Source organism: Micropterus dolomieu, linkage group LG07 (genome assembly GCF_021292245.1).
Source record: "Micropterus dolomieu isolate WLL.071019.BEF.003 ecotype Adirondacks linkage group LG07, ASM2129224v1, whole genome shotgun sequence".
In the NCBI taxonomy this organism is placed as follows: Eukaryota; Metazoa; Chordata; class Actinopteri; order Centrarchiformes; family Centrarchidae; genus Micropterus; species Micropterus dolomieu.
In genome coordinates this window covers 15,611,420-15,633,863 of record NC_060156.1, presented here as the reverse complement: position 1 = coordinate 15,633,863, position 22,444 = coordinate 15,611,420, and the positions used below count along the sequence as shown (strand labels likewise).

General features: G+C 42.2%; 1 protein-coding gene across 1 annotated transcript in view; it reads right to left on the bottom strand.

Annotated features, from left to right (window-relative positions):
- The window catches only part of igsf3 (immunoglobulin superfamily, member 3), a 68,142-nt gene extending 48,541 nt beyond the window's left edge, over nucleotides 1-19,601 (bottom strand). Inside the window, exons 1-2 of the mRNA XM_046053349.1 lie at nucleotides 18,604-19,601; nucleotides 1,918-2,298 (exon numbers count right to left, since the gene is read on the bottom strand). Of these exons, the coding sequence (XP_045909305.1) occupies nucleotides 1,918-2,298; nucleotides 18,604-18,643 (421 nt within the window). The 5' untranslated portion in view covers nucleotides 18,644-19,601. The remainder of the gene's footprint in view (nucleotides 1-1,917; nucleotides 2,299-18,603) is intronic.
- Between the last annotated feature and the right edge of the window lie 2,843 nt (nucleotides 19,602-22,444).

The window sequence follows — 22,444 nt, the reverse complement described above, 5'->3', positions numbered from 1 at the left end:
CAGTGAAGGCTTTTTTAATATAACAGAGCCGGAGCACATTAGAGAAAGAGGCCAGGACTGATGAATGGAGACAGACAGATGACAGAATGAAAGACAGGAGGATGAGGAAAAGATGAGGCATATGAGAGGGAGCGGAAGAAGGACAAGGAATTGTTTGCCCAAAACGGTTTAAGGAGCTGTACAGCTGCTTGGGCAAATCCTAGGGAGAAAAGACAGGAGAGACCCTACTGCGTACCCTGACCTCCGAAACTAGGTTAAGAGGTTAAAGACACAGAAAGGCTCAGATAACAAAGTCCCTCAACACGTCCGCTCACACACTCTGTCTAGCTCTTTCACATGCGTTTCTATAAATACTGTGTGCTATCAGCAGTGCTTTTTACAGTGCCCAGTGCCTGAGCCCTGCCCCACATTCTGATCGTACTGCTCATACAACTGCTGAGGTCCTCATAAAAACATTTATTCAATGAAAAACAAAGCCCATTGATCTGTTACACGCATAATAACTTTTGTTATAAGCACACTAATATTGGTCTCTCTCAGTTCACAGTGCCACACACCGAGTGACTTGGATACACTGGGACACAAATAAAGTGCAACTCAAATTTTCCTGAGGAAGGTCTCCCAAGGTCAGGGATAAAGGCACGAAGTTATGGAGGGAATGGAATCCCCAGCTATGACAGCTGTGTCCTTCAGTACTGCGGAACTGTTGGGTAAATCTGAATATGTTTCCGGGAGAGAGCAAGAGAGGCATCGGAAGGGAGTAGAAGATGGAAACTCGTGCTACTGTTTGAAACAGTCAAATATCACTCCTACACACCAGGTACATTATTGAAACAGCTCAGGGCAAGGAAAGAATACAGTAGATGTCAGAAGGATGTACATGTCTTTGTATGAGTGTGCGTGTGGGTGTTTGAGTGAGATTGAGAGAGATTGGGGAGAGCTTGTTTTCCCCCACTCACAGCAAGTGGGACATTGTGTGACACTGGAGTGCAACGCTTCCTTTCACACTCCTTCCAAAGGGTGCATATTACAGCTAGTTTTTGGATGGTTTAAGGTTTTTGATTTTTTAATTCGTGATGAGACCTGGCTGCCACAGATCTGGTTTGGACTTACAAATCTCCAACAACAAGACATCATATTCAAAGTCATAGCACACATAGGCAGGCCAGCTGCCAGAGGCCCAAGACCCTCATGGGTCCCAAAGACACCATGTTGAAAATGTTATTAGAAATTTGTTTGGAATATGCAACACTAAGACACAGTATGTAGTACTGAAATGACTCAAGGCAGGTCCTACTAGGGGCCCTGTGTCAAAAACTAGTTTTGATAACTTTCTAATTTCAGTAATATTAAGCATATATGGTGGATGTACTTAATAAATGTATGTTTGATTACCACCAACTAACTGACACACAGCAAACCTTGGGCAGGATATCATCCAGAATAGGATTGCTGGTTGTTTCTTGGGGGCTCTACGCATACTATAATGAAGCTGCCATGTGTAGTCTACCATGTGCAATCTACCTGATCAGTACTTAAAGACAACTTGATACATCAAGAATGACAGGCAGGTTCTCTTAGTTATCCAACAGTAAAGTCAGAGGGCCTTATTCAGTTATTATCACATAACAGATAAGCATAAAGAAGAAAGGCAGTTGGAGAGGTAGTTACCTTGTGATTCCCTATTCAACGGGTGATTTAGCTGATAATTGGTGGCTGGTTGATCAGTAAACACTAACTGTTAAATTAATGTATACAGCACCTTTAGACTAGGGTAGCTTTATCACCTTGATATAAAACTGGTACATCTACAGCCATATGTGTAAGGCCAACACATGAGCATCTATGGTAACAACATGTGGTTTATCTGTACAGTGACAGTGCATATACAGTATGTGTGTGCGCTTAGGGACTCACCAGTGAGGTTGGTGCGTGCACTGTAGGATCCCAAGTACTGCCCGTCTGTGTTGGGTGTGTAACACTCAAACAGACCCTGGTCCTTGGCCTGCACTTTGGTGATGTGAAGCACAGCTGAGTCACGGCTCAGCCTCTCCACGTAGATCTCTTTACTATTCACCCTCTGGGCATAGACGGCGTAGGCATAGTTTTGTTGAGCCGTGCTCACGATGCGGATCTCCCTGTCCGATGCTGATGGCAGGTACATGGACCACTCAAAGTCCTGCTGCAATCCCTCTTTGTAGCCCGTCACGTTGCACCAGATGGTCACATGAGAGCCCTCGGTCCGTATCAGCGGTCCACTTTCCACCGTTACCACTCTCTGAGCCACGCCAACACCGGCTACAGGTGGAGGTGAGGTGAGAGAGAAAAGAGACAGAGTGGACGGGGTGAAAGCAGGGAGAGAGGAAAGAGAGAACATGGTTACAAAACTGCAGTTTAAATATTTAGCATTGGCAGAGTTTATGCTCCCACATCTACTAGGAAATACAGAAACAGCATGACGTGTGCAGCTAAGCATTCTGGAGAGTGCTCACTGAGGTTGAGGTATGCACATACGCACACTCACCCAAACACACTGTTTTTAACCACCATTAACCACTTGAAACATTCACAGCAACTCTTTGTAACAGCTGATATCCAATCGTGCTCCCTGCTATCACACGCAATCATGTGTTAACCCTTCACCACACAGACAGCACTGCAGCTGTACTACAATGAGGTAAGCGGCAGCCATCTGGGAGTTGGGAGAGAGGTTAGTGTAAGCTGGTGAAACACAAGTCAGCAGGGCGTGTTAAGTGTGTCAACCTGTACAGGGTACAGATCTCTTTGAAATGGATAATAAATACTGATTTGTTTGAGTGTTTTGTCTGACACATTCATAATCTTTAGTCTTCAACATGATTCCTGAGCAAGGATGTGCACAGACTACAGATTAGGGCCAGACTGATGAATCAGCTGGACAAAATTAAATCTTAGTGGATCTTAATGGATATGAATTGCTTTCATCGAATGACAGAAGGTGCAGTTTAATTACATATATGTATTGTAACAAACTGAGAGCTCACTTTAATGTTAAGCACCTAAGTTGGATTATTGCTATTCTTTAAGTTGCTTTGCAGCCTATATTTAGGCAGACAGCATATGGAAATCTTGCTTACACCCCTTGCATGCACACACGCACACACACTCACCAAACACACATGGCATTCACCATTCAGGGAACAACTACAAACATCCCTCTCATTGGGACCGGAGACAACAGAGCACTTACACATAACCCCCAAATCCAAACCGAGCGACAAGTACGCTGTTTCCTGTCTGCACAAGCAGCTGGGGATTGCAGCTGTGTTTATGTGTGTGTGTGTGTGTGTGTGTGTGTGTGTGTGTGTGTGTGTGTGTGTGTGTGTGTGAGCGGGAGAGAAAGAGTCTGCACGTTGCGGTTTCTGTGGGCACAATGCATGGTAATAATAATTCACCAGAACAGAATTTTAATTTCAACATCCTCTTATTCTCCTTATAGTAAATTTCCACTACAACTCCATATTTCACTCACTGTTAATTATTAATGCCCATGCCCATGTATGTGTGTGTCTATGCACAAGCATGCATGACTGTGTGTGTCTTATTTTCTTCCTGTGTTTGGAGCTTCAGGTCTTTTGTCTATTGTTTGCTTTCAGAGACACATTCCACTCATTAGCTAATAACATCTTTACAAATCTATGATTTGAATTCAGTCCCAGTGGCACAGGACTAATCAGGATATAAATTATGAAACACTACTCATGAATGCTGCAACTTTAAAATGTAGACATGTTAACCTTGTCCTTAAAGAAAAGGCAAATGTTTATTTGGCAAAGTGGCACAGTTATCTGCATATCAGCTGTCTCTAAGTTACTGCAGGAAAATCCTATTATTACAGTAGAGATAAACAAATACAAAGTATGTTAGGCTCATGTTCATATACGATTATGAGGAAAAATTCTAATTCTAAGAGAAAACTAGTGATCAGAATGTATTTTTTACAATTCTGTACTTAATATTTCCCACAAATACAGCTTAATTTTCATGCAGACCTGCTAAATAATATAGCACATCTCCCGATGCTTAATTTACACAAATATAATAGAAATAATCAATAACAAACTTATCATTTAGGCAAAATTTAATTTGTTTGCATATGGATCTAAATAAATGAGTCACTTAAACAAAATAGATATTTCCCCTTAAAAACAGATGAGAGACTGCATATTCCCCCTCAGATTTCTGTTGGTAGCTGTGGATAAAGATGATTTGATTGTATCTATACATGTTAAAGATCTCTCTTTTTCTGCCGACTTTGCACAGCTCTTTCAACCCGCACATCCTGCTGTACCACATGGCTGTAAAACTAGAGGCCATAACCTGCCAAACATTAGGCCACTGGCATTTAAAGTCAGTTCACATAGGAAATCCTTCGCCAGTGAGCAAACAACCAAGCACTCGGGACTTAAAAACTGAGATTGACAGGAAGTCTGTCGTGACGTGTGCTGACTGAAACTGGCTGAGCATGTTATGGGGTGCATTAGGTCAGAAGCAGCCATCTATTCTGAGTCAGGCCTTGGTTCCCTGTTTTTCTTCACTGTGATGTCAGTGTGCTAATCTGGCGGCGCCTAGTCTACCCACATCCAGCTCAGATCAGGTCAGAGCTGTACCGCTGCATCACTGCTTCTCATGTTGCAGCTACTCATCTAGAACTGCTGGAAATGTATTACTCATACATCCCAAAAAAAACCCATACTGCTCATACCGTGTTGGTGCACTAAGAGCTTTCCTCCACTCGCCTGTCTCCTGTCATCCTCCTGAAACAAGCTGCCTCCTTACTTCTGATTACTCTCACTCCTTCCCTCCATGCTTCATCCATCATCAATCCTTCCCTTCGTCCTGCCCCTACACACTCTGTATATTCCTGTCTCTTCTCTCTGCCTCGCGGTTCTCTACATCTTTTCAGGCAGGATTTAAGCAGCTCTGTGAGACTTCAAAGTGCCCATCGCTCTGCGGGCTGTTTAGAAAGGCTGACAATGACATACCAAACCCTGCAGACCTTCAACTGATCGCTCTATTCCGCCACCCTTCCACAGTAATCCTGTGCCCGCAACCTCCCCCACTTGTTCACCTCTGGCTGCGCTGCCTCAATCGCCGAGTGCCCATATTTGCTCAACAAGGCCTCAGATTTTCTATTATTAACGCTCATCTCCATCTCTGCATACCGCGGATGTCTTGCTACCCCTCTCTTCCACCCGCCCTCACTCTCTCTGTCTTCACTCTCCTGTGTCTCATCTCTGCTTGCCAGTTGCTTCCCACACAGCTTCCTGACTGGATGCAGAAAACATGCGTCCCGTGTCAGATGTTGGTGAATGACCACGGACAAGCTCTCTAACTGACCTTGCTGTTCGTGGGCTGGAGCACACAGAGAAATGGTAGCCGATGACTCCAAACACACACACACACACACACACACACACACACACACACAGCTGCAAAGAGGATTATGCTAAGTGGAAGGGGGGTTAAACACTAATCCAATCATTTGTGGCCAGTGTCTTATTCTCAGTGGAAACAGCAGCAAGGCCACTAGCATTCATGCCTACTACTCACATCATCACTCTTCTATGACACAAGATAATTATACACCTAGAAAGGTGTATAATAAAAACACTGCAGGGTGTAAATTATATAGAGGATATTCACAGCAGTGTGGAGATGTGCTAATGTGGAGATTTTCTCACTTTTTTCCTCACACACACACACACACAAACACACAAACTGTGAGCAGATACCTTACCTCAAGTATAAACAACTCAAGTATCGGTACTACAAAAACTAAGTCTCAGAGTATTGAAAAAAGGATCTCTCTGTAACAGTCTCTCTCCTCTGTATTTTACCCACTTTTATTTAGAGTAGAGAAACTGTCTTTGAAAACAATGTTTCGTTTTCATCTTCCAACAAGAGCGTGACATTATATCAAGTACATACTTCTTAGCGCATGCACTCTCTGCTTTTCTGCTGCTGTCGTGAGCATGCATGCACGGGTCACCGTGTTACACACACGCACTGAATGAAAGCGGAGCATCATGTGGAGTTGTATTACAAGCATGTGATTAAGTGATTACAAAGGAAGAGTAAACAGAAATGCTTGATGTTGGGCTAATTTGCTGGGAATGAACATATACAGAAATGGCCAATTAATGATGCTATAACCTCATAAATCATGACATACTGCTCTGCCTTATGGGATAGTAGATGAGTCATTTTTTAAGGCCGTGAAAACTATTTTTTTTAACATAAGCAATGAGGTCCTAGATAAAACAGAAAATGTTCTGCTACAGTCAGAGCAGTTTGGGTTATTTCCCATGAGAGATTAGTGTTTTTCTCTGTGTTCATCTCACTGGTTTGAAGTGTGCAGCGCTCATTTAGAAAAAGGTGATGTCACACATTTCCATGCACCAATGAGGATTTACTAACATTTTAATCAGAATCTAGCGGCAGTTGTGGGGTTGTTTACTGATGTTGCCAGGCCTGTCAATAAAATCTGAATAAACCACACCCACACCATCCTGGTGAAGCAGATTTTCTGGGTTTTTGGGGTGTTAAATGTGATGGTGTGTGAATTAATACTAATGTTTTTCTCTGAACTTTAACTTTAGGTGTTTCGTTATCTAGTCATGAATATTTAACAATATAGAGAAGATGTTAAGATTTTAGAGGCTTTAATAAAACATATCAGTAACTATATGAATAGTGTTGATTTTGTCCCTGATATTAATTGGTCTCAGATCAAAACCAAATGTTAAATGTATTGCCTGATGGTGTGCTTGAACAGCAAGTCCTTACCCTCAAAGCTTTCTGCAAAAACCTTCGGGGAAAGGTGAAGAGTGGGGGAACTGAAGTTACTCCAGCCACTGAAATATGAATTAATTATGAACATGTTTGCTAGACATAAACAAGCGTGAATTTGCAATTTCTGCAACCACAAACACACATGCATCCATGTGTTCATGCATTCACACACACACAGTAAAACAACTTGACATCCATGGTAAATTTCATCATCAAAAACAGAAAGTTGCGGTTCCTATAGGGTGGGCACAGCTTTGTGCACCTTTTTGCAATTATAAGCCACTTCCATTGCCATACCCCTTTCAGCAAAGTGGCATTCCCACAAACAAACACCTTCACACATACACTCTTTACCTCCATGTCAAGTTTCAGCCTCCTAGGGTGAAAACTGTGTTTTCCAAAGGGTGGGGGGATTTGTGTCTGACTGACCAACAATAGAGTAAGCTACTGGCTGGTTGCAGCTAAAAAAGGACCTAGTTAATGTCCCATCTCCCCACGGAAGGTTCAGGCTCATCCTGCAGATCTGAAGTCTTGTGAAGATTTTCAGACAGCGAGGTAGCAATTATTAAAGGTTTATGAAAGGAAAGGGGAAAGGAGAGGGAGAAGAAGAAGAAGAGAGAGGAAGTTAAAGAGAAAACGAGAAACTCTGCCTCCAGCGTGCTGAACACCGCAAAACTGCACAGAACTAAGTGAACATGAAAGCGTACCACTGACGTATGTCTTGCACATACATGTGTGACAAAGAGAAAAAAAAGTTGGAGAAAGATGAAAAACATAAGAGTATTTTCCTCTACATACTTCTCAGCGCTGGTTAACCATTCTCCAAAATCACTCCACGTCGTTCTCCCTCTAGTCTCCCGAAAGCATTTGACCCTGTTAACATCATTACCAGAGAGAGCACGAATGTGAGGAAGACAGAGAGATTCCAAGATGAGGGAAAACTGGAGTGAGAAAGATGAAAGCAGTAGAAAGAAGAGACATTTTCATGCAAGGGAAACGTTAACATTTAGAGTGGATACGGGGATGGTACAATGAGAATTGCGCCTGTTTCCTGAAATCATACAACAAAATAAACCTGTATGTGCTTCATTATAATGCAGCCTCGCAAGATGATAATTGTTTTTTCTTTCAACTTCTAAATTTGGAAAAGTGAATTTGTATCTCACAGAGTTGGGTATAGAGAGTTACATTTACTCCGTTACATGTAGTCAAGTAACTTTTTTGAGTAAATTGTCAGACTAGTTTTATTTCATCATACTTTTGCTTTTACTTAAGTAAATTTGTAGACACAAATCATTATTTTTACTCCATTACATTTGGATGTACATTCATTGGGCTACTTTGCTACTTATTTATTTATTATTTCTTGCATTTATGATCTGTTAGAGGTAGGTGGTCAGCTGGTCCCAAGTCTGTTGGTGCTTTTTTATCCTGCCGCAATCACGCATCCACATGATTCTTTTCAGAGCAGAATGATGGCTGAAGCTACAGCATGGTAGTATGGCTTTTAAATAGTGCTAGCAGCTAATATTTACAGATGAAAAATTTGTGCACCATGCAGCCAGCCCGTTCTCATCCCAGGGAATTCAATACAGATGCTTTGTCAGGCTTTCACACAGTATATCATGCAACTCCTGCACCATTATGTAAATATTCATACTAACAGTGTATGAGCAGTGTGCATTTAACTGGTCATGCTCATTGGAGTAGCCAATTTTTGCAAAGGAACAGTACCTTGAGAACAGTTTTTGGCTACTCTATTTGCCTCTGGTGCCTCGGCTGATGCTAGTGAACTCACACTGTCCTTGAGCAAGAATGTGAATATTTGGCTGCTCACTCATTGTACATGGCACCAGGCAAGCAAGTCATACTAAAATAAACCAATGGAGTGATGAGAATCGAAACTCTTTCCTCCCCATAGCTTTCTCAGACTCTCAGGTTGATGGGCTCTATGCAGCATTAAAATTCAGGCCTCATTCTCGCTCTTTTTCCACTCCTTGCCTTCCCGCTGTGATAACCATCATCTGCGTTGGAATATAGAAATCAGTGTAGCAGGACTGTCATTAACAACGTGACCCTTTTTGCCAGCTTCAAAACCTTCAACAAATCCCATTTCCACTGTTTGATTTATTAACTGGGTTGTTTTAAAGAAAGATTAGGGAGACTGCATATTTCTTCTGTACTGACAAAGCTAAATGATTTTCAGTATTCAAGGGAAAAACATTCTATCTGCTGGAAGCCTGTCAGCTGGGAGACAGGTGTGACACTCTGTGTGTGTGAGTGTCTGACATGGAGAAATCCAGCCAGAAAGGGAGACTAAGTGTTCTAACTTCCATTAGACGGGCAGTTAGACAGGCCAGCAGGCCGCTCTAACAGCTGACAACAGTTACAACAACCCATTACCTCCATGGAACTCTAATCAGAGCAAGATCCACAGAGTACAGGGGCTTTCAGAGAGTGGGAAGATGAAGTGGATTTACTGTACATCACTATTTCATCTTTGCATGGCTCAACTAGAGAGAGGCAGGTGATGCCAGTGGTACATACACAAGGATTACAAGATGAGGACAGTTACATGGAAGGACAAATTCACTGAATCAGCCACACTGTAACCAGCAGTATTGCGAAGGTTTCCCCATCAAACTTTTCACAGTCCTGGAAAGCAGGAAACTTTTATATACTAGTCTTATATTCACTATACAGGCAATGACTTTACAATGTTGTAAAACATGAGTGTTTTTGCTTTCAAGTCTAATCTCAATTGAAGTCTCTAAGGAGTCTAAGTCAGTCAAGTCACAGGAGTTGCGTCCATGTCAAATCTCAGATTTATGCAACTTGAATCCAAGTCTACAGCTCTTAACTGGGACTCCTGCTTTGAGTCACACCTGGGTCAGGCTGCCCTGCTCTTTCTATATGCTAACTAGTCATGATTTATGGGCCCCCTGGGCTACAACAGTCATGACCCCACCTGCGCTGTGGCTCACAACAGCTGGTGAGACCAGGATAGAAGAAATGGGGTGTCTTAAGGCTAATTCATACTGTGTCAATGTGTTACTGTACACTGTAGGTGTCTGTAGCCATTACACTGTAAATGTAATGTAGCCTAATGTACGGGCTGTGTGGGCAGAAAAGTGATTTTTCTATGTGGGATGATTCATATTTTCTTCTATCCGTTTCCGGTGCTGGTAGTAATTGTCTATAGTGTCAACATGGAGCACATCATAATCTATCCTTCTCTGTTGAACAGCTGCCTCTTCATCCTCCCTCCTAGACCCTCAGCTGCTTCACTTTCCTGTTTGACCACGATAGAAAATAGCTTTCGAGTTTTATTGTTTCATTCTGAGCGATCATTTGAAAACGATAACCAGCAGGGAGAGATTCCTCTCAACCCTCTAAATAACACATTCATCAAATAATTTCAATCAAAATTCTCATCAGTGATGCCACACAAAACTCATTCCTTCTCATCCAGTAAAGCTACTGCTTATCAAATGCTATACTGTATGTTGCTTTAGCTCTCTGTCCCTCAACGCGAAGGTGAGGGAATGCAAACATGATTATTTAAAATTTTATTAGAGAATAATTATAAGATTCTGCTACTTTTTCCTTACTGTAGCTTTGCAGCAGTGCAGCAATAGTCAACGGGGGAGTCTGTGCAATGTTATAACTCAGTTACTACACCATAGTCACATATGGCACCGCTACAGTGACATCTTGATGTATAAATATAATTAAAGCCTAAAAATGTGTGTGTATATTTGAAGACAATTCCCTATTTCTATTATGAATAAATCAGATTCAAATCAAGACTGCGAGAAAGACAGTGAGAAACTGCAGCTGGATGACTCTTTTGCCTCTGTCCAAAAGGCCACAGTAAAAAAATTTAGTGTTTGAGATCAACTCATTGGCATGTATAATGCCTACAGTCATAAGGCTAAACAATGCCAGGTTTTTCAAGGTTACACACACACACACACACACACACACACACACACACACACACAAACAAACAAGATGCACAAATCAAAATAAAGCTGGACTATTATGCCATACTATATTATACATAAATTACACTGTGAGCAGTTACAATGGGAGCACATAAAGAAAATCAAGTTATGTATACAGGAAGTAAGCATACTCTCCATCATTTTCCTCTAGAATGCCCCTGTCAAATTGCTTTTAATTCTTCCACATAGATCACTGAATATAAGCACTGAATTGAAGGCACTTGACAAAGGAGACATTTTCAAACCTACAGTCCAGTACAGTCTTCTCACCAACGTACATATCAAAATAATCATATAGAAGATTCAGTGTTATAGTTTTCATATCATGTCGAGTAGATGCAGTCTTGTCAAATCTACAGTGCTGTGGGTCATTGAGAGCTTGGTAAGCATTAACAGTGTGACAGATGGTTCCAGTTAGTCTGTATGTGATAAAAAGGAGATGTGGCAGGACTGTCTGTTCGCCACATGGAAGTGTTTAGGTTAGTAGTTAAAAGTGCCAATCATCCTTTCATCAATTGTTTCAAATTTTTTTCATCATCCCATCTACTATTTATTTCTGTTTACAACAGTGTGGGAGACACAAGGGTCAAGATATAGGGGGCAGAGGAAAGTTGTCAAACTGGTTCATTCATATCAGCCCATGCACACAAGCACAAACACAAACACACATTAGTTGTCAAACTGGTTCATTCATACCAGCCCATGAACACACACCAGTACGTTAAGTGCCTCAATCTACTCCCTTCGCCAAACCCATTAACTCTGTAAGGACATCTGCTACCCCACTAACCTCATCTCTCCAACCCCCAGTCCTAACCAACCTCAACCCTCCATCAAACACACACACACACACACACACACACACACACACCACCCTTTCTGAATGACAAAGCACTGTGGTCTCACATCTACCCCCAACAAAACTTTCACACAGACTATGCAACAACAACAAAAGCTCATCTCATAATGTCCTGTCATGAGCAACTGTTACAGCGGAGTCGACTGAATGTTTGTAATTGTTGTAAAAGAATGTGAGGCTGTAAAACGCTCAGCTATCGTCGGTCATTATCCATCTTGTGCTTGTGCGCAATTAAGCCTGACAGCTGTATCTACTTTATGTACAGTGGTTAGTTTTTGTATGACTGGCAGCTTGCTATCAGTTCCCACGTTTGTGCATTAAGCTGCAGATTGGAAAGGAAACTAATTAACTATTAATTAGTCTACTTCAAACAGACTTTTTCTGCCATTGTCAGTCATTTTGCCTTTCAGGCAGAAAAAGACATGCGCTTGTAAATTCATGCATTTATGCATCAGCAATTAGACACAAACACACATCTCTTTGGTTTTAGGTGTAAAGCAGAGAAGAAGCACATTAACAGAACATAATGGCAAACTGAGTGAAGCGCTCTTTGTCGTTGCATAAGAGGGTGCTGATGGGGGATCGAACATGCATGTAGACATGCATGTTATTCATGTGAGCACACACATTTGAACGTCTACACCGAGCTGAGCGTGTGCCACTGAATGTGGATCCGTGGTGTACAGGTGGGGAGCGGTCGTCATAGTTACGCCGCCTGGTGTGTCTCCCACCAGCGTGGGATCTGCTTGGGTGGAGGATCAAGCAGGGAGCAGTAGAGTGTGGCTGTACTGGAGGACAGCAGCTCAGAGCGCTGTTGGTGCTTGTGTGTGTGGAGGAGTAAAGTGGAATCCTCTCACCGGCCAGTCACCATCACTCCCTACACAGAACAGCGGTGGGGAGGGGGAGCAGACCAAATCCCAAGGGGAAGGGGGCTGGGTTGGTCTTTTATGGGTAGAGAAGGTGCTCGTAAACAGTCCAAGGTAGATGTGGCTGTTAAACACAGATTCTTCCTCTGACACTGCGAGGAAGATGAAAATATCTGGTTTGGATCACACTTGAGGGCAGTTTCTAATTAGTGCTCTTTGAAGAGGAGGTGGGCTGGGCATAGTATTGTTCAGAAAAGAGTGGGGGAGGGAGGTCAGGGGCCATTCACTGGAGGAGGAGGAGGCAGCTAGAGTAGTGTTTGAGTGAGGAGAGGCAGAGATACATGCAAATCGGACCAAAATAACACTACAAACCGAATGGCTAAAGGGCTATTGTTGGGATTGTTATCACAAAACACGAGATATGATCTTGGGCGTGACGAGATGTGCCAGGCACAGCCAGGCAATCCTGGCAGGGAGTTGTGATGTGGGAGAGTCCTGACAGTTAACCAGAGGTGCTGCTGCAGAGTCAAAATCAGACACAAAGCAGACGCTGCCTCTGTTCCAGCTCCGGCTCCAGCCACTTTCCTGATTCACTGTGGCAGGCAGGAAGTCTCCCTCAAGAACTTTGCTTGACTTCACACAGTCACTCATCTCCCCTTTTGAACTGGAGAGAGACTACCGCTCGGATCTGGGTCATCATTAAAAAAATAAAACAGGCACCGCATGAGAATACTAGCTTTGATTAACAAATTTTTTTTTTTGCTCTACTACCAATAACGTTCAATCTCAAATGTTCCTTTGTCTCTTATGAAAGCGCCATTGGAGGAATAGTTGCTTTATTCCTTTCACCTTTGAGAGGATGGAGATGGGTGGAAACCTGACAACAAAGAACAGTAGGGTTGCTGTAAAACAGCAGTGGTTGTTGGGTGCGAGTTTCTGTTTCAGACTGTGAAGTCTGTATTACAATGCAATTACTTGCCCTATAGGTAGTAGATACTAACCAGTATTTGACTTGCCGTTAGATTCCCTCCCTGCAGCAAAGTCCACAAGCACAGAAACAAGTCCATGCCCCCCATCCAGATTCTATTGATCCATCACTAATGAGACATCTCAACTTTAATGAATATTTACTGCTACCTTGTGCATTAGCTGGTGAATGATATCCACGCTGACAGTCATGTTTCTGCTTTTGTATTGTTTGTTTTTTTGTCAGTTGAGTCAACAATGTTATGATATGAAAAAAACAATAGCACAAAAGACATCTTGTCGTGGGTATACACAAAGACGTGGGTCTAGTGCTTATGATGCAAACAAGCGTGCGTGCAACTACTGAATGTAGCAGGCACAGAAAATAACAAGGGGAGCAAACAGCATCACAATCAGACAGCTGCACGAGCCCGTACTTCCCCCAACAGAGAGAAGTAGGTCCTCAGTTTCTGGTGGCAGGAACCGGCAAAAATAATGACAATCACATGCACATAGACCAAACTTTTCCATAGCATTTATAGATATATACACATAGCTCTGCATCAGCTATACAGACGGTGAGTTATTGCATTTTGCCTCACTGTCTAGACAGCACTCTCTCTAATGTCAGCTGAGGCTTACACATGGAAAGCATTCCCAGTGTGATAACAGCTGACTCAAGAGACACAGCAAGGAGACACTTGGCTTGACCACACACACAAACCAAAATCCCTGTCATTTTGGGGCGGGAGCTTCCAGCTGTCATTCTTATTTGGGACAGAGGAGAGGGTGGAGTGGGCAACAGGGAGTATCACTGCAAACTTTGAATCCTGACAAAGTTTAGAATGCCTTAGAGTTGACCTCAACATTCCCATGACCATAAAGAGTTAAGAAGTCAGTGAAAACGGTTTTGTGCATCGGTTTTCCTCTTCAAAATCGTAAGTAGTTTAAATGGTCTCTTTGTCCCTTTGTCTTTACGCAAACAAAGTAGTATCATAACTTTCCCTCAAACTAACATCATAATATTGAAAAACTACATGGCAATAAGTAGTTCACACAGCAGATTTTTAATTTCTTTCACTGTTAATTATAAACTTACCGTAAAAAATAGTTTAACATTAACAAATGTCTCAAATGGAAAATTAGATGAATCTCTCACCATTTTTAAGCCTTTGTGACACAGCACCACTTGGACAATCAAAACCCCTCTTTCACTCTACAAAAGTCTGAAAAAATAGGCTTATGCCTAAAATGGAACTTAACTCTAAAAGTACCTTTATGTTGTTTGATTGGGCCAATTATGGACGGCCAGCTTTATACTCTTTCGGCTGATAAGCGTAAAGTTTGATAGCGTTAGAGCAACTACTTTCCTCTTTTCAATCAATAGCACTATAAGCCAGAATAACAGGCTATTGTTTCAGCGTCTCACATCTGACTTGAAATTACTGATCAAAAATAGCATCAAAAAGCTCACTAAGAGATAAACCTGGCTGTAAGGAACCAAGAAAACATCTACCGCACACAGGGAGGCAGAAAAGAAATGGAGGAGGATGAAGGCGAAATAAGATGCTCTTGAAGGATCATACCACTGTTTTTGCAAGTTTTACGTCCCTGACTAAAGGATGTAAAAGATATTACCGCTCAACTTTTTCCAAAGCATAGCGTTTCAACTTTTTTAAAGTATTTTTCTTACTGTCCAGGTTTTTGTCTAATTCTGTAGTGAGTCTTAAAATATGGTGAGCATCAAGTCTGCAGTGTATTTTTTAATTCTAGTTTCATTGAAGTTTCGGTATTGTAGGTAATGCAGTTTAATTACAGACTGATGTGGGATTGTAGTCTGCACTGACTTACCTCGCAATAACAATAAATAACAGAAAATTAATGCAGGAAAAAAAAAAAATTATATACAGCAGGGTTTACAACATTTTAGGCAGTGATAGTATAGTATTTATGGTTTGCAGCAAATGAGCTAAAACGTGCAAAATTAACGGTATAGTCCTTTAAGCGTCTGACTTGTGCTGAATATTATGTTATGAAGATGCAGCGTTTAGTCTGATTCTGTGTAAAGTAGACATTTTGGTTTTGTTTCTTTTGAAAAAATGGCCACATCCCACTTTTAACTGGTAAGAAACATGCATCACATTTTTTTCTATCCCCACAACCAACCATCTGACATAGGATTGTGCAAATTCATTCATAACATATTCAGATAGTGTGTGAACAGGGTGAGAACAGCGCCTGTCCTCCTGAGTTGGCAGAGCAAATCAAGATATATATATATAAAACATCACATAATGACAAATGTGTGAATAACTGCAGGAGGCAGAATGTGCATCTTGTCAGACATAAGCTTTAAGAGTTTCCTCTGTACAGTGTGAAGCTGCTCTGAGACCAGCTGAAACAGGACTAGTGGCAGCTCATCTGAACCTGGGTGAGTGCAGGCTGCTCTCCTGTCAGCCCAGTAAATGGAAACCACTCAGGCATTTCACAGTTAAACCAGCCAGCCTCGCACATATTACATTTCAATTTAGTTATATAAACCGGGACGTCTTGGGTACTTTAGGTTGGCTCCCTGTTTCAAATACACTCTTGCACAAAAAGAAGCTCACACCCCCCCCAAAAAAGCACACTGTGCTACACCACACCAAAAGCATGACATCTTTCTCACACTCTGTGGGGGAGAAGGAAGACATCCTGTTTGTAAAGCTAATAAACATTCATTCCTTCAGGCAACTCCTTTTATATGCTTTATATCATATACCCCAGTGCCACAAATAAGCAAGCGCACTCCCTCACACCTGGTTGCAACCTCAGCAGCATAAATAACACCGATATAAGATTTGCCAGCCAAAAATTGTGCAAGTGGTACTCCTGGGTTTAACAGTGGCTGATAGAGTCTCCATCTAACACACAGCTGTCATCCACCTTCATTTTACTTCTTTTTTCACAAACAAATGCAAGTAGAAACACATATGCCACATGACAGCTAATCACACACTAAATACAGATCCATGCCAATGTCATTTAACACAGATGCTTGTGCATGCACACTAGAAGACGGATTAACAATGGATATGGATATGGCAATATGTTGCCATACATTCTGTTCTGATGTGTTATTAATACACTAGCACCAATATGGCATTACTGGAACATAGTTGTATCCTCACTTTAAACCTGTAACAGTTCTGCTTGCTAATCAAATCAGCCTTTTGCAGGAAGATAAGATGGTTTTACAGTATATGAAGATGTCACGTGGGTACATATTGAAGTACGTGTTAAATACAGGCTGAGGTTCATGCAATGTTGCACGCAGCTTAATTCAAGTAGTAGAACACTTTGAACGGAAAGCTTTTTCAGTCTAGTGGATAAAAATAATGTGATTGGTTCCTGCTTTTGAGAAACATAATTTTGCCCTCTCAGAGGTATGTTTTCTTTTTTTGATATTGTGATTGAAGGTTTTAGGGCTGGAACTAATGATTATTTTCAGTATTGTTAAATCTACTGAGTCATTGTTTAATCTAAAAAATGCCATTAAATAGTGGAAAACACCCATGACAAGGTCCCAGTGCCCAATGGGACACCTTCAAATGTTTTGTTTTGTCTGACCAAACGTCCAGCCCCAAAGATATTCCGTTTACGGTCATGAAACCAGAAAATATTAACATTTGAGAACATAGAGCTGGAGAATTTTGCTTACAAAACAACTTCAAAATGATTATCAACATTGTTGGCAATTAATTTTCAATCGAACCACTGATTTTTAAGCTCTGGTGGATTTATTTGCTACATAATCACAGAATTACATTCGAATATCACCAATAATGCTGGCAGCATGTCATAATATGAGAGGCCCCGTTGTGATTTGTGCCAGTGATCCACACAGACACACCACATAAAACAAAACCCAATCTTTCTTAACAGCTGAAATTCTCTTCACCACCTCAAACTGCTTCCCATTTAACCATGTGATTCATGATTATTATGTAATATGAAAGCCTTCTCTTATCCAGCCTACACCGTATTAGATGTGTGCAGTCTTCTAGGCCTACATAGAACAATACATCTCAGGTTTTCACTGGAATAAGTCATTTACAGCCCGTATCCCAGTGAAAGTGACTTTTGATGTGGTGAAAGGGGACGTGAAGCAAGGCACAGCCTGGTAATCCTCTTGGCCAAGTGGGGGCCTCCAGCAGGCCGACTTCCACTCCACTCCCACTCCCGCCCCCCCTTCCTCTGTCGCCCGGCAGCGCTGACAGGCCTCCCCATCCAGGAACAGAAAAGCCATCTGGTGTTTGTTTGGGACAGTTCACAGGCAGGATGTTGTGTGTGTGTGTGTGTGTGTGTGTGTGTGTGTGTGTGTGTGTGTGTGTGTACACACACACACACACACACACACACACACACACACATATATATATATAAGCAATCATGCCCCTATGAATGTTTGTATGTGTCAGATGGACTGTTATACACGTGAACATGTTGAACTCGCATTTGTCTGTGAAATCCAATAAACTGAAGGTAAGTGTCAAACGTGTGAGAACTAAACACACAGTGGGTTATGAGGTATGACTCTTTATAAAAGTAAGCTGGTACTGGGTGTCTTCCCACCCACTAGATGACTTCAATCCCTGGGGTCATGGGCACCTGCTGGTGATGTGTGATCCAGGTGCGTCTGTGTGTGTACCTATATAATATGTTTTATACATGTGTGTGATGGGTAATTACAGACAGCAGGTTGTTTGTTATGTTTATCCCTTAAACACAGGTCAGATGGTAAAGGGTTAATCTGGGACTAAAGTCCAAATATCACATTAACCTAGTTCAGCGCGCGCGCACACACACACACACACACACACACACACACACATCTGTCATCAACTGTCATTATTGCAGTGATTATCGATGTAGCCTACTTCAACCTGACTCATGATGACTAGTACTTGTTCTCCAAACTAACTCGTTACAAATACAGGTGTGCCGTGACTGAGACACAACAGATGCTTGATTCACCCAGTTAATCTAAACAAGCACAAATGAAGGCTGAAAGGTTCTTCAGATGACTTACCAAGCAGCGCAAAGGCAAGAACGAGCGCACCGGTTGCCATTGTGCGTTGCCCCGCAGATTCACTTCCAATATATCCTTTAGACGAAGATGTGATGTCTGGTCGGATATGTCAGTGTGGTTAACCGCTGGTCCTGAATCCGAAAGGAGGTCTACGAATCCCGGGCGATAAAGGCAACCGGGGCTTGTCTTGAGAGTCAAATCCACAGCCGGTGAGTCCGGCGGTTTGCCAGTGTCCGACAGACTCACCACTCCTGCGTCCTCCTGCTTAAAAATGCCTCGGGTGTTGCTTCCCCTCGCTTTCACCCTCACCTATCTGCTTTTATCGCTGACGACGTGTGCGAATGCCAGGCGCCTAGGCGACCCAACCCACTCCCCGTTTACTACGCATCAGAGACTGCGGAGGCGATTCACACTCGCAGCCTCCCCGGCAAAAGACAAAAGTCCAGCGTGACTTGATCGCAGACAGGAGACTTAATGTGTAGGCTACTGGGAGATCTGCAAGGACTGACGGTTAGACCTTGCTATGATTGTCCTCCCCTTCTCTGATGGGAGAACAAATCGCAGTCCAAACAGGCTCTGGCTTCCTCCACGGCAAATCCCGGAGACTATAATCAATCTCCCACTATCGCTCCGCAGAAACCCCAATGGGCGGGCGCTCTAGATGAAGCAGACAAGGCTTTGTGCGCTGACACAATAAATCTGATTAATCAATGAATACTCCAACTCCAAACACTGGGTTCTCAATGGTAGCTATACTAACTTTACCACTACACCTGAACCGGTGTGTCCTTAATTCACAGCACATGCGGTTTAAAGACGGTTTAATATCCTTCACTCATGAGTTCAAACACTGCCTGCTTATTTATAACCTGTCCGACAAATGCTGTGATCTGGTCTCAGTGAGAACTAGTCTACCGAGTCTACTGCTCCAAGGTTGTTTCCCTGCTTCCTGCTTGGAAAACTACTTTTGTTTGCCAGGCGCATTTGAAAACTCAACAGCGTGCAGTGTTTGCCCCCACCCCTCCTATCAGAGACCACGCCCCAGCTGTGTGGGATACCGTCCACTGTGGGAGAGGCCATATTTGCATTTCTGAAATTACATTCTAGGCCAGGACGTTGATTGTCTGAATAGGTTAAGCCAAGTGAAGGGTAATTAAAACTGGAAAGCCACCAATATTCTCAGCTTTTTATTTTGCAAGTTAGAGTTTAACCACCTTCTGAGGCTGATACTAACCATTATGGCACAAAATCGCATCATAGGCCTACTGCATATTAAGTGCATGATGATTTTTTTTTTTCTAATTCTAGACTATTCAAATCAAATGGTGTTTATGCTGATCACAAAAGTCACCTTCTCATGCATGATTTACACTGCAGTCTGCCTGTTCTAGACATAAATTTTATATCACTCCCACCCCCCTATTTTCTGCTACCCTACACAGCCACACAACTGGCAATCAACATAATGAGGTACCATTCTGCTGGAAAACTGTAGGAAATATTAGAACAATCTCTTTTTTTATCCCCAACACATCACAGTTCGGTTGCAAGTTGCTTACTTTGACATATGCTTCGATTTATTTATTTGCACAACTCTGCTGCAATATTAGGAGGATCTCAAAATAGACAGGGTGAATGAGAGTTTGCAGGGAAACAGAAAATAGCACAATGAGATAATACTGCTTTGGTGTGAAGTTGTGAAAGAGCATTGCTTTCTGGAGAGGACAGAAATACAGAATCCAAAAAGCTCTAACTGAGTGAAACACAAAGCTCCCTCCGGTGTAATACATAAATAAATGAGCAGGCCTTTGCATGTGCATACAAAAAGTAATTGCAATGGACCCATCTGGTATTCTCTTTACCAACTGGGAATCGCAAGTTCCGAACACTGCCTGAATGCAACATGACTACCATTTGTTCGAAGCACTAAAAGTTATTTTTCTCCCTTTGGTCTGCTCATGGATTTCAATTCTGATAAAACTTCCTGAACAACCGGTGAAATGGGTCTGGGCCCTGAGGCACCAAGAGAGATGTTTACAGAATACAGGACGTTAAAGGGATATTTCACTGCTGGAAAGATGGTATTTTCATAAAAGTAGGTGTCTATGCAGTAGAAAGACGTAGCTAGTTTCGGAATTGGTGCTATATGACCAGAGAAAAAGGCTGTAGTATTTGCTCAAAAGCTTGAAAATCTACAACAAGAATGCACTGGGCCCATTGCTCTCTAATGCCACTCCCAATCCCAAACTTCCCCTAATTCACAATACAGTCAGCACTGGTAACTCTGATAGCACCACCAGGTGGGGCATCATAAAAAACAGTAGTTCTCACACTATAACGCTGTGGTACAAGCAACATTGCACTTACTCTATGCTCAGACGTCTGTTTCTCCAACACTGGCTTTTGCTGTTTTGTTGGTGAGGCTAGCACTGTGCCACTATCCTCACCAGCTGGCGGTGCTTGACTCTCGGCTGTGGCGGCCTCTTCCTTCTCTATACGCCGTCATTCCTCCACATTGTATTCTGGCTCATATAAGTAGCCTGAATGTCTGATCCCAGTATTACATTATTAAAATAGGTTTCTTCCATATCTACAGGAGCATTGCCTTCTGCCAGTGGTTGTTCTTGCCAGTTGATTTTGGATAATGTGTTTTGATTTTGGAGCAGTTAGGAGCTGCCCCTCTCTTGATCCGACTGTCCATGGAGGCGGGCATACAAAAAAGTACAATCTGTAGTTTGAACAACAGCCCTAGAGCCGACATGAAGCAAAACGGAGAGCTCTGGGGGTAGGCAACATGGAGGGAAGTTAACCATTGTTCATTTGCATATACTACCCACATTATAATGATACAAAGCTGGTTAAAAACGGCAGTTTCCCTTTAATAAACCGTAAACTGACATCTAAATAACAGTTACCCAAACTGTTTTCCCTCGTTCTGTCTAAATCTGTGACATTGAACAGAAAAGAGAGACAGCTTTTGGCATATTTATATAGAGAAAACAAAGGCTTGACAACCAAACATCCTGCCAATGAAAAAGTAATCCAGAATGGGATTAGACACTGGTTTGAAGCATGTGGGCAATAAGATCAGCCTCTCCAAAGGTCTATCCAGGTCCAACTCAGCTGAATTAATACCCAGCCAAACAGGCTGGCTAGGTAGGCCATGTGCATCACACCTGGTCTACATATTGCTGCGCCTAAATTTAGCTCAGTTCTCCACAGACTCCGTATTGCATGGACGAGTGATGGCACAGTTTGCACAGGCAGGAAGCTAAAAGGCAGCTGTTATATTGTTTGAGCCAAGCATCATGTTAGATCACCTTTGACCCCTCACGCCAGTTTTGGCAACTATCCACAAGTGTGTTTTCTTAGAGAAAAATGGGCTTCAGAGGAATGTTTGCAAGTATAGTAGGGATCGCAGTAGGTCTCCATGGAAACAGAGAAGTCTGCATTGTGTGTATTTCATAACAGGGTCCATCACGAAGCTGGACTCTTGATAGCCATAGCCTCTTTTGCCAGTATCTTGCGTAATTGTTTAGTGCTGTTTGAGACCTGTACAGGACAACTAATTATTATTATTATTATTATTATTATTATTTCTTCTTAATATTTTAGTACTATACCATTCCAGCACTTCTTCTTCACTTCATCTGTTCAGCTGGTCTCAGCAAGGTTACATAGGCTGAGATGAGAGAGGCTCAATGTGTAGACAGAGAGAGAGATTTGTTACATACACACATTTTCATAGTACGTCCTAAAAGTATATGAATGACTTATTGGATTCTCTGTGCATTTCTCTCTAGTGTCAAATGAATATGTGAGCTTTACAACAGGGAGTGCA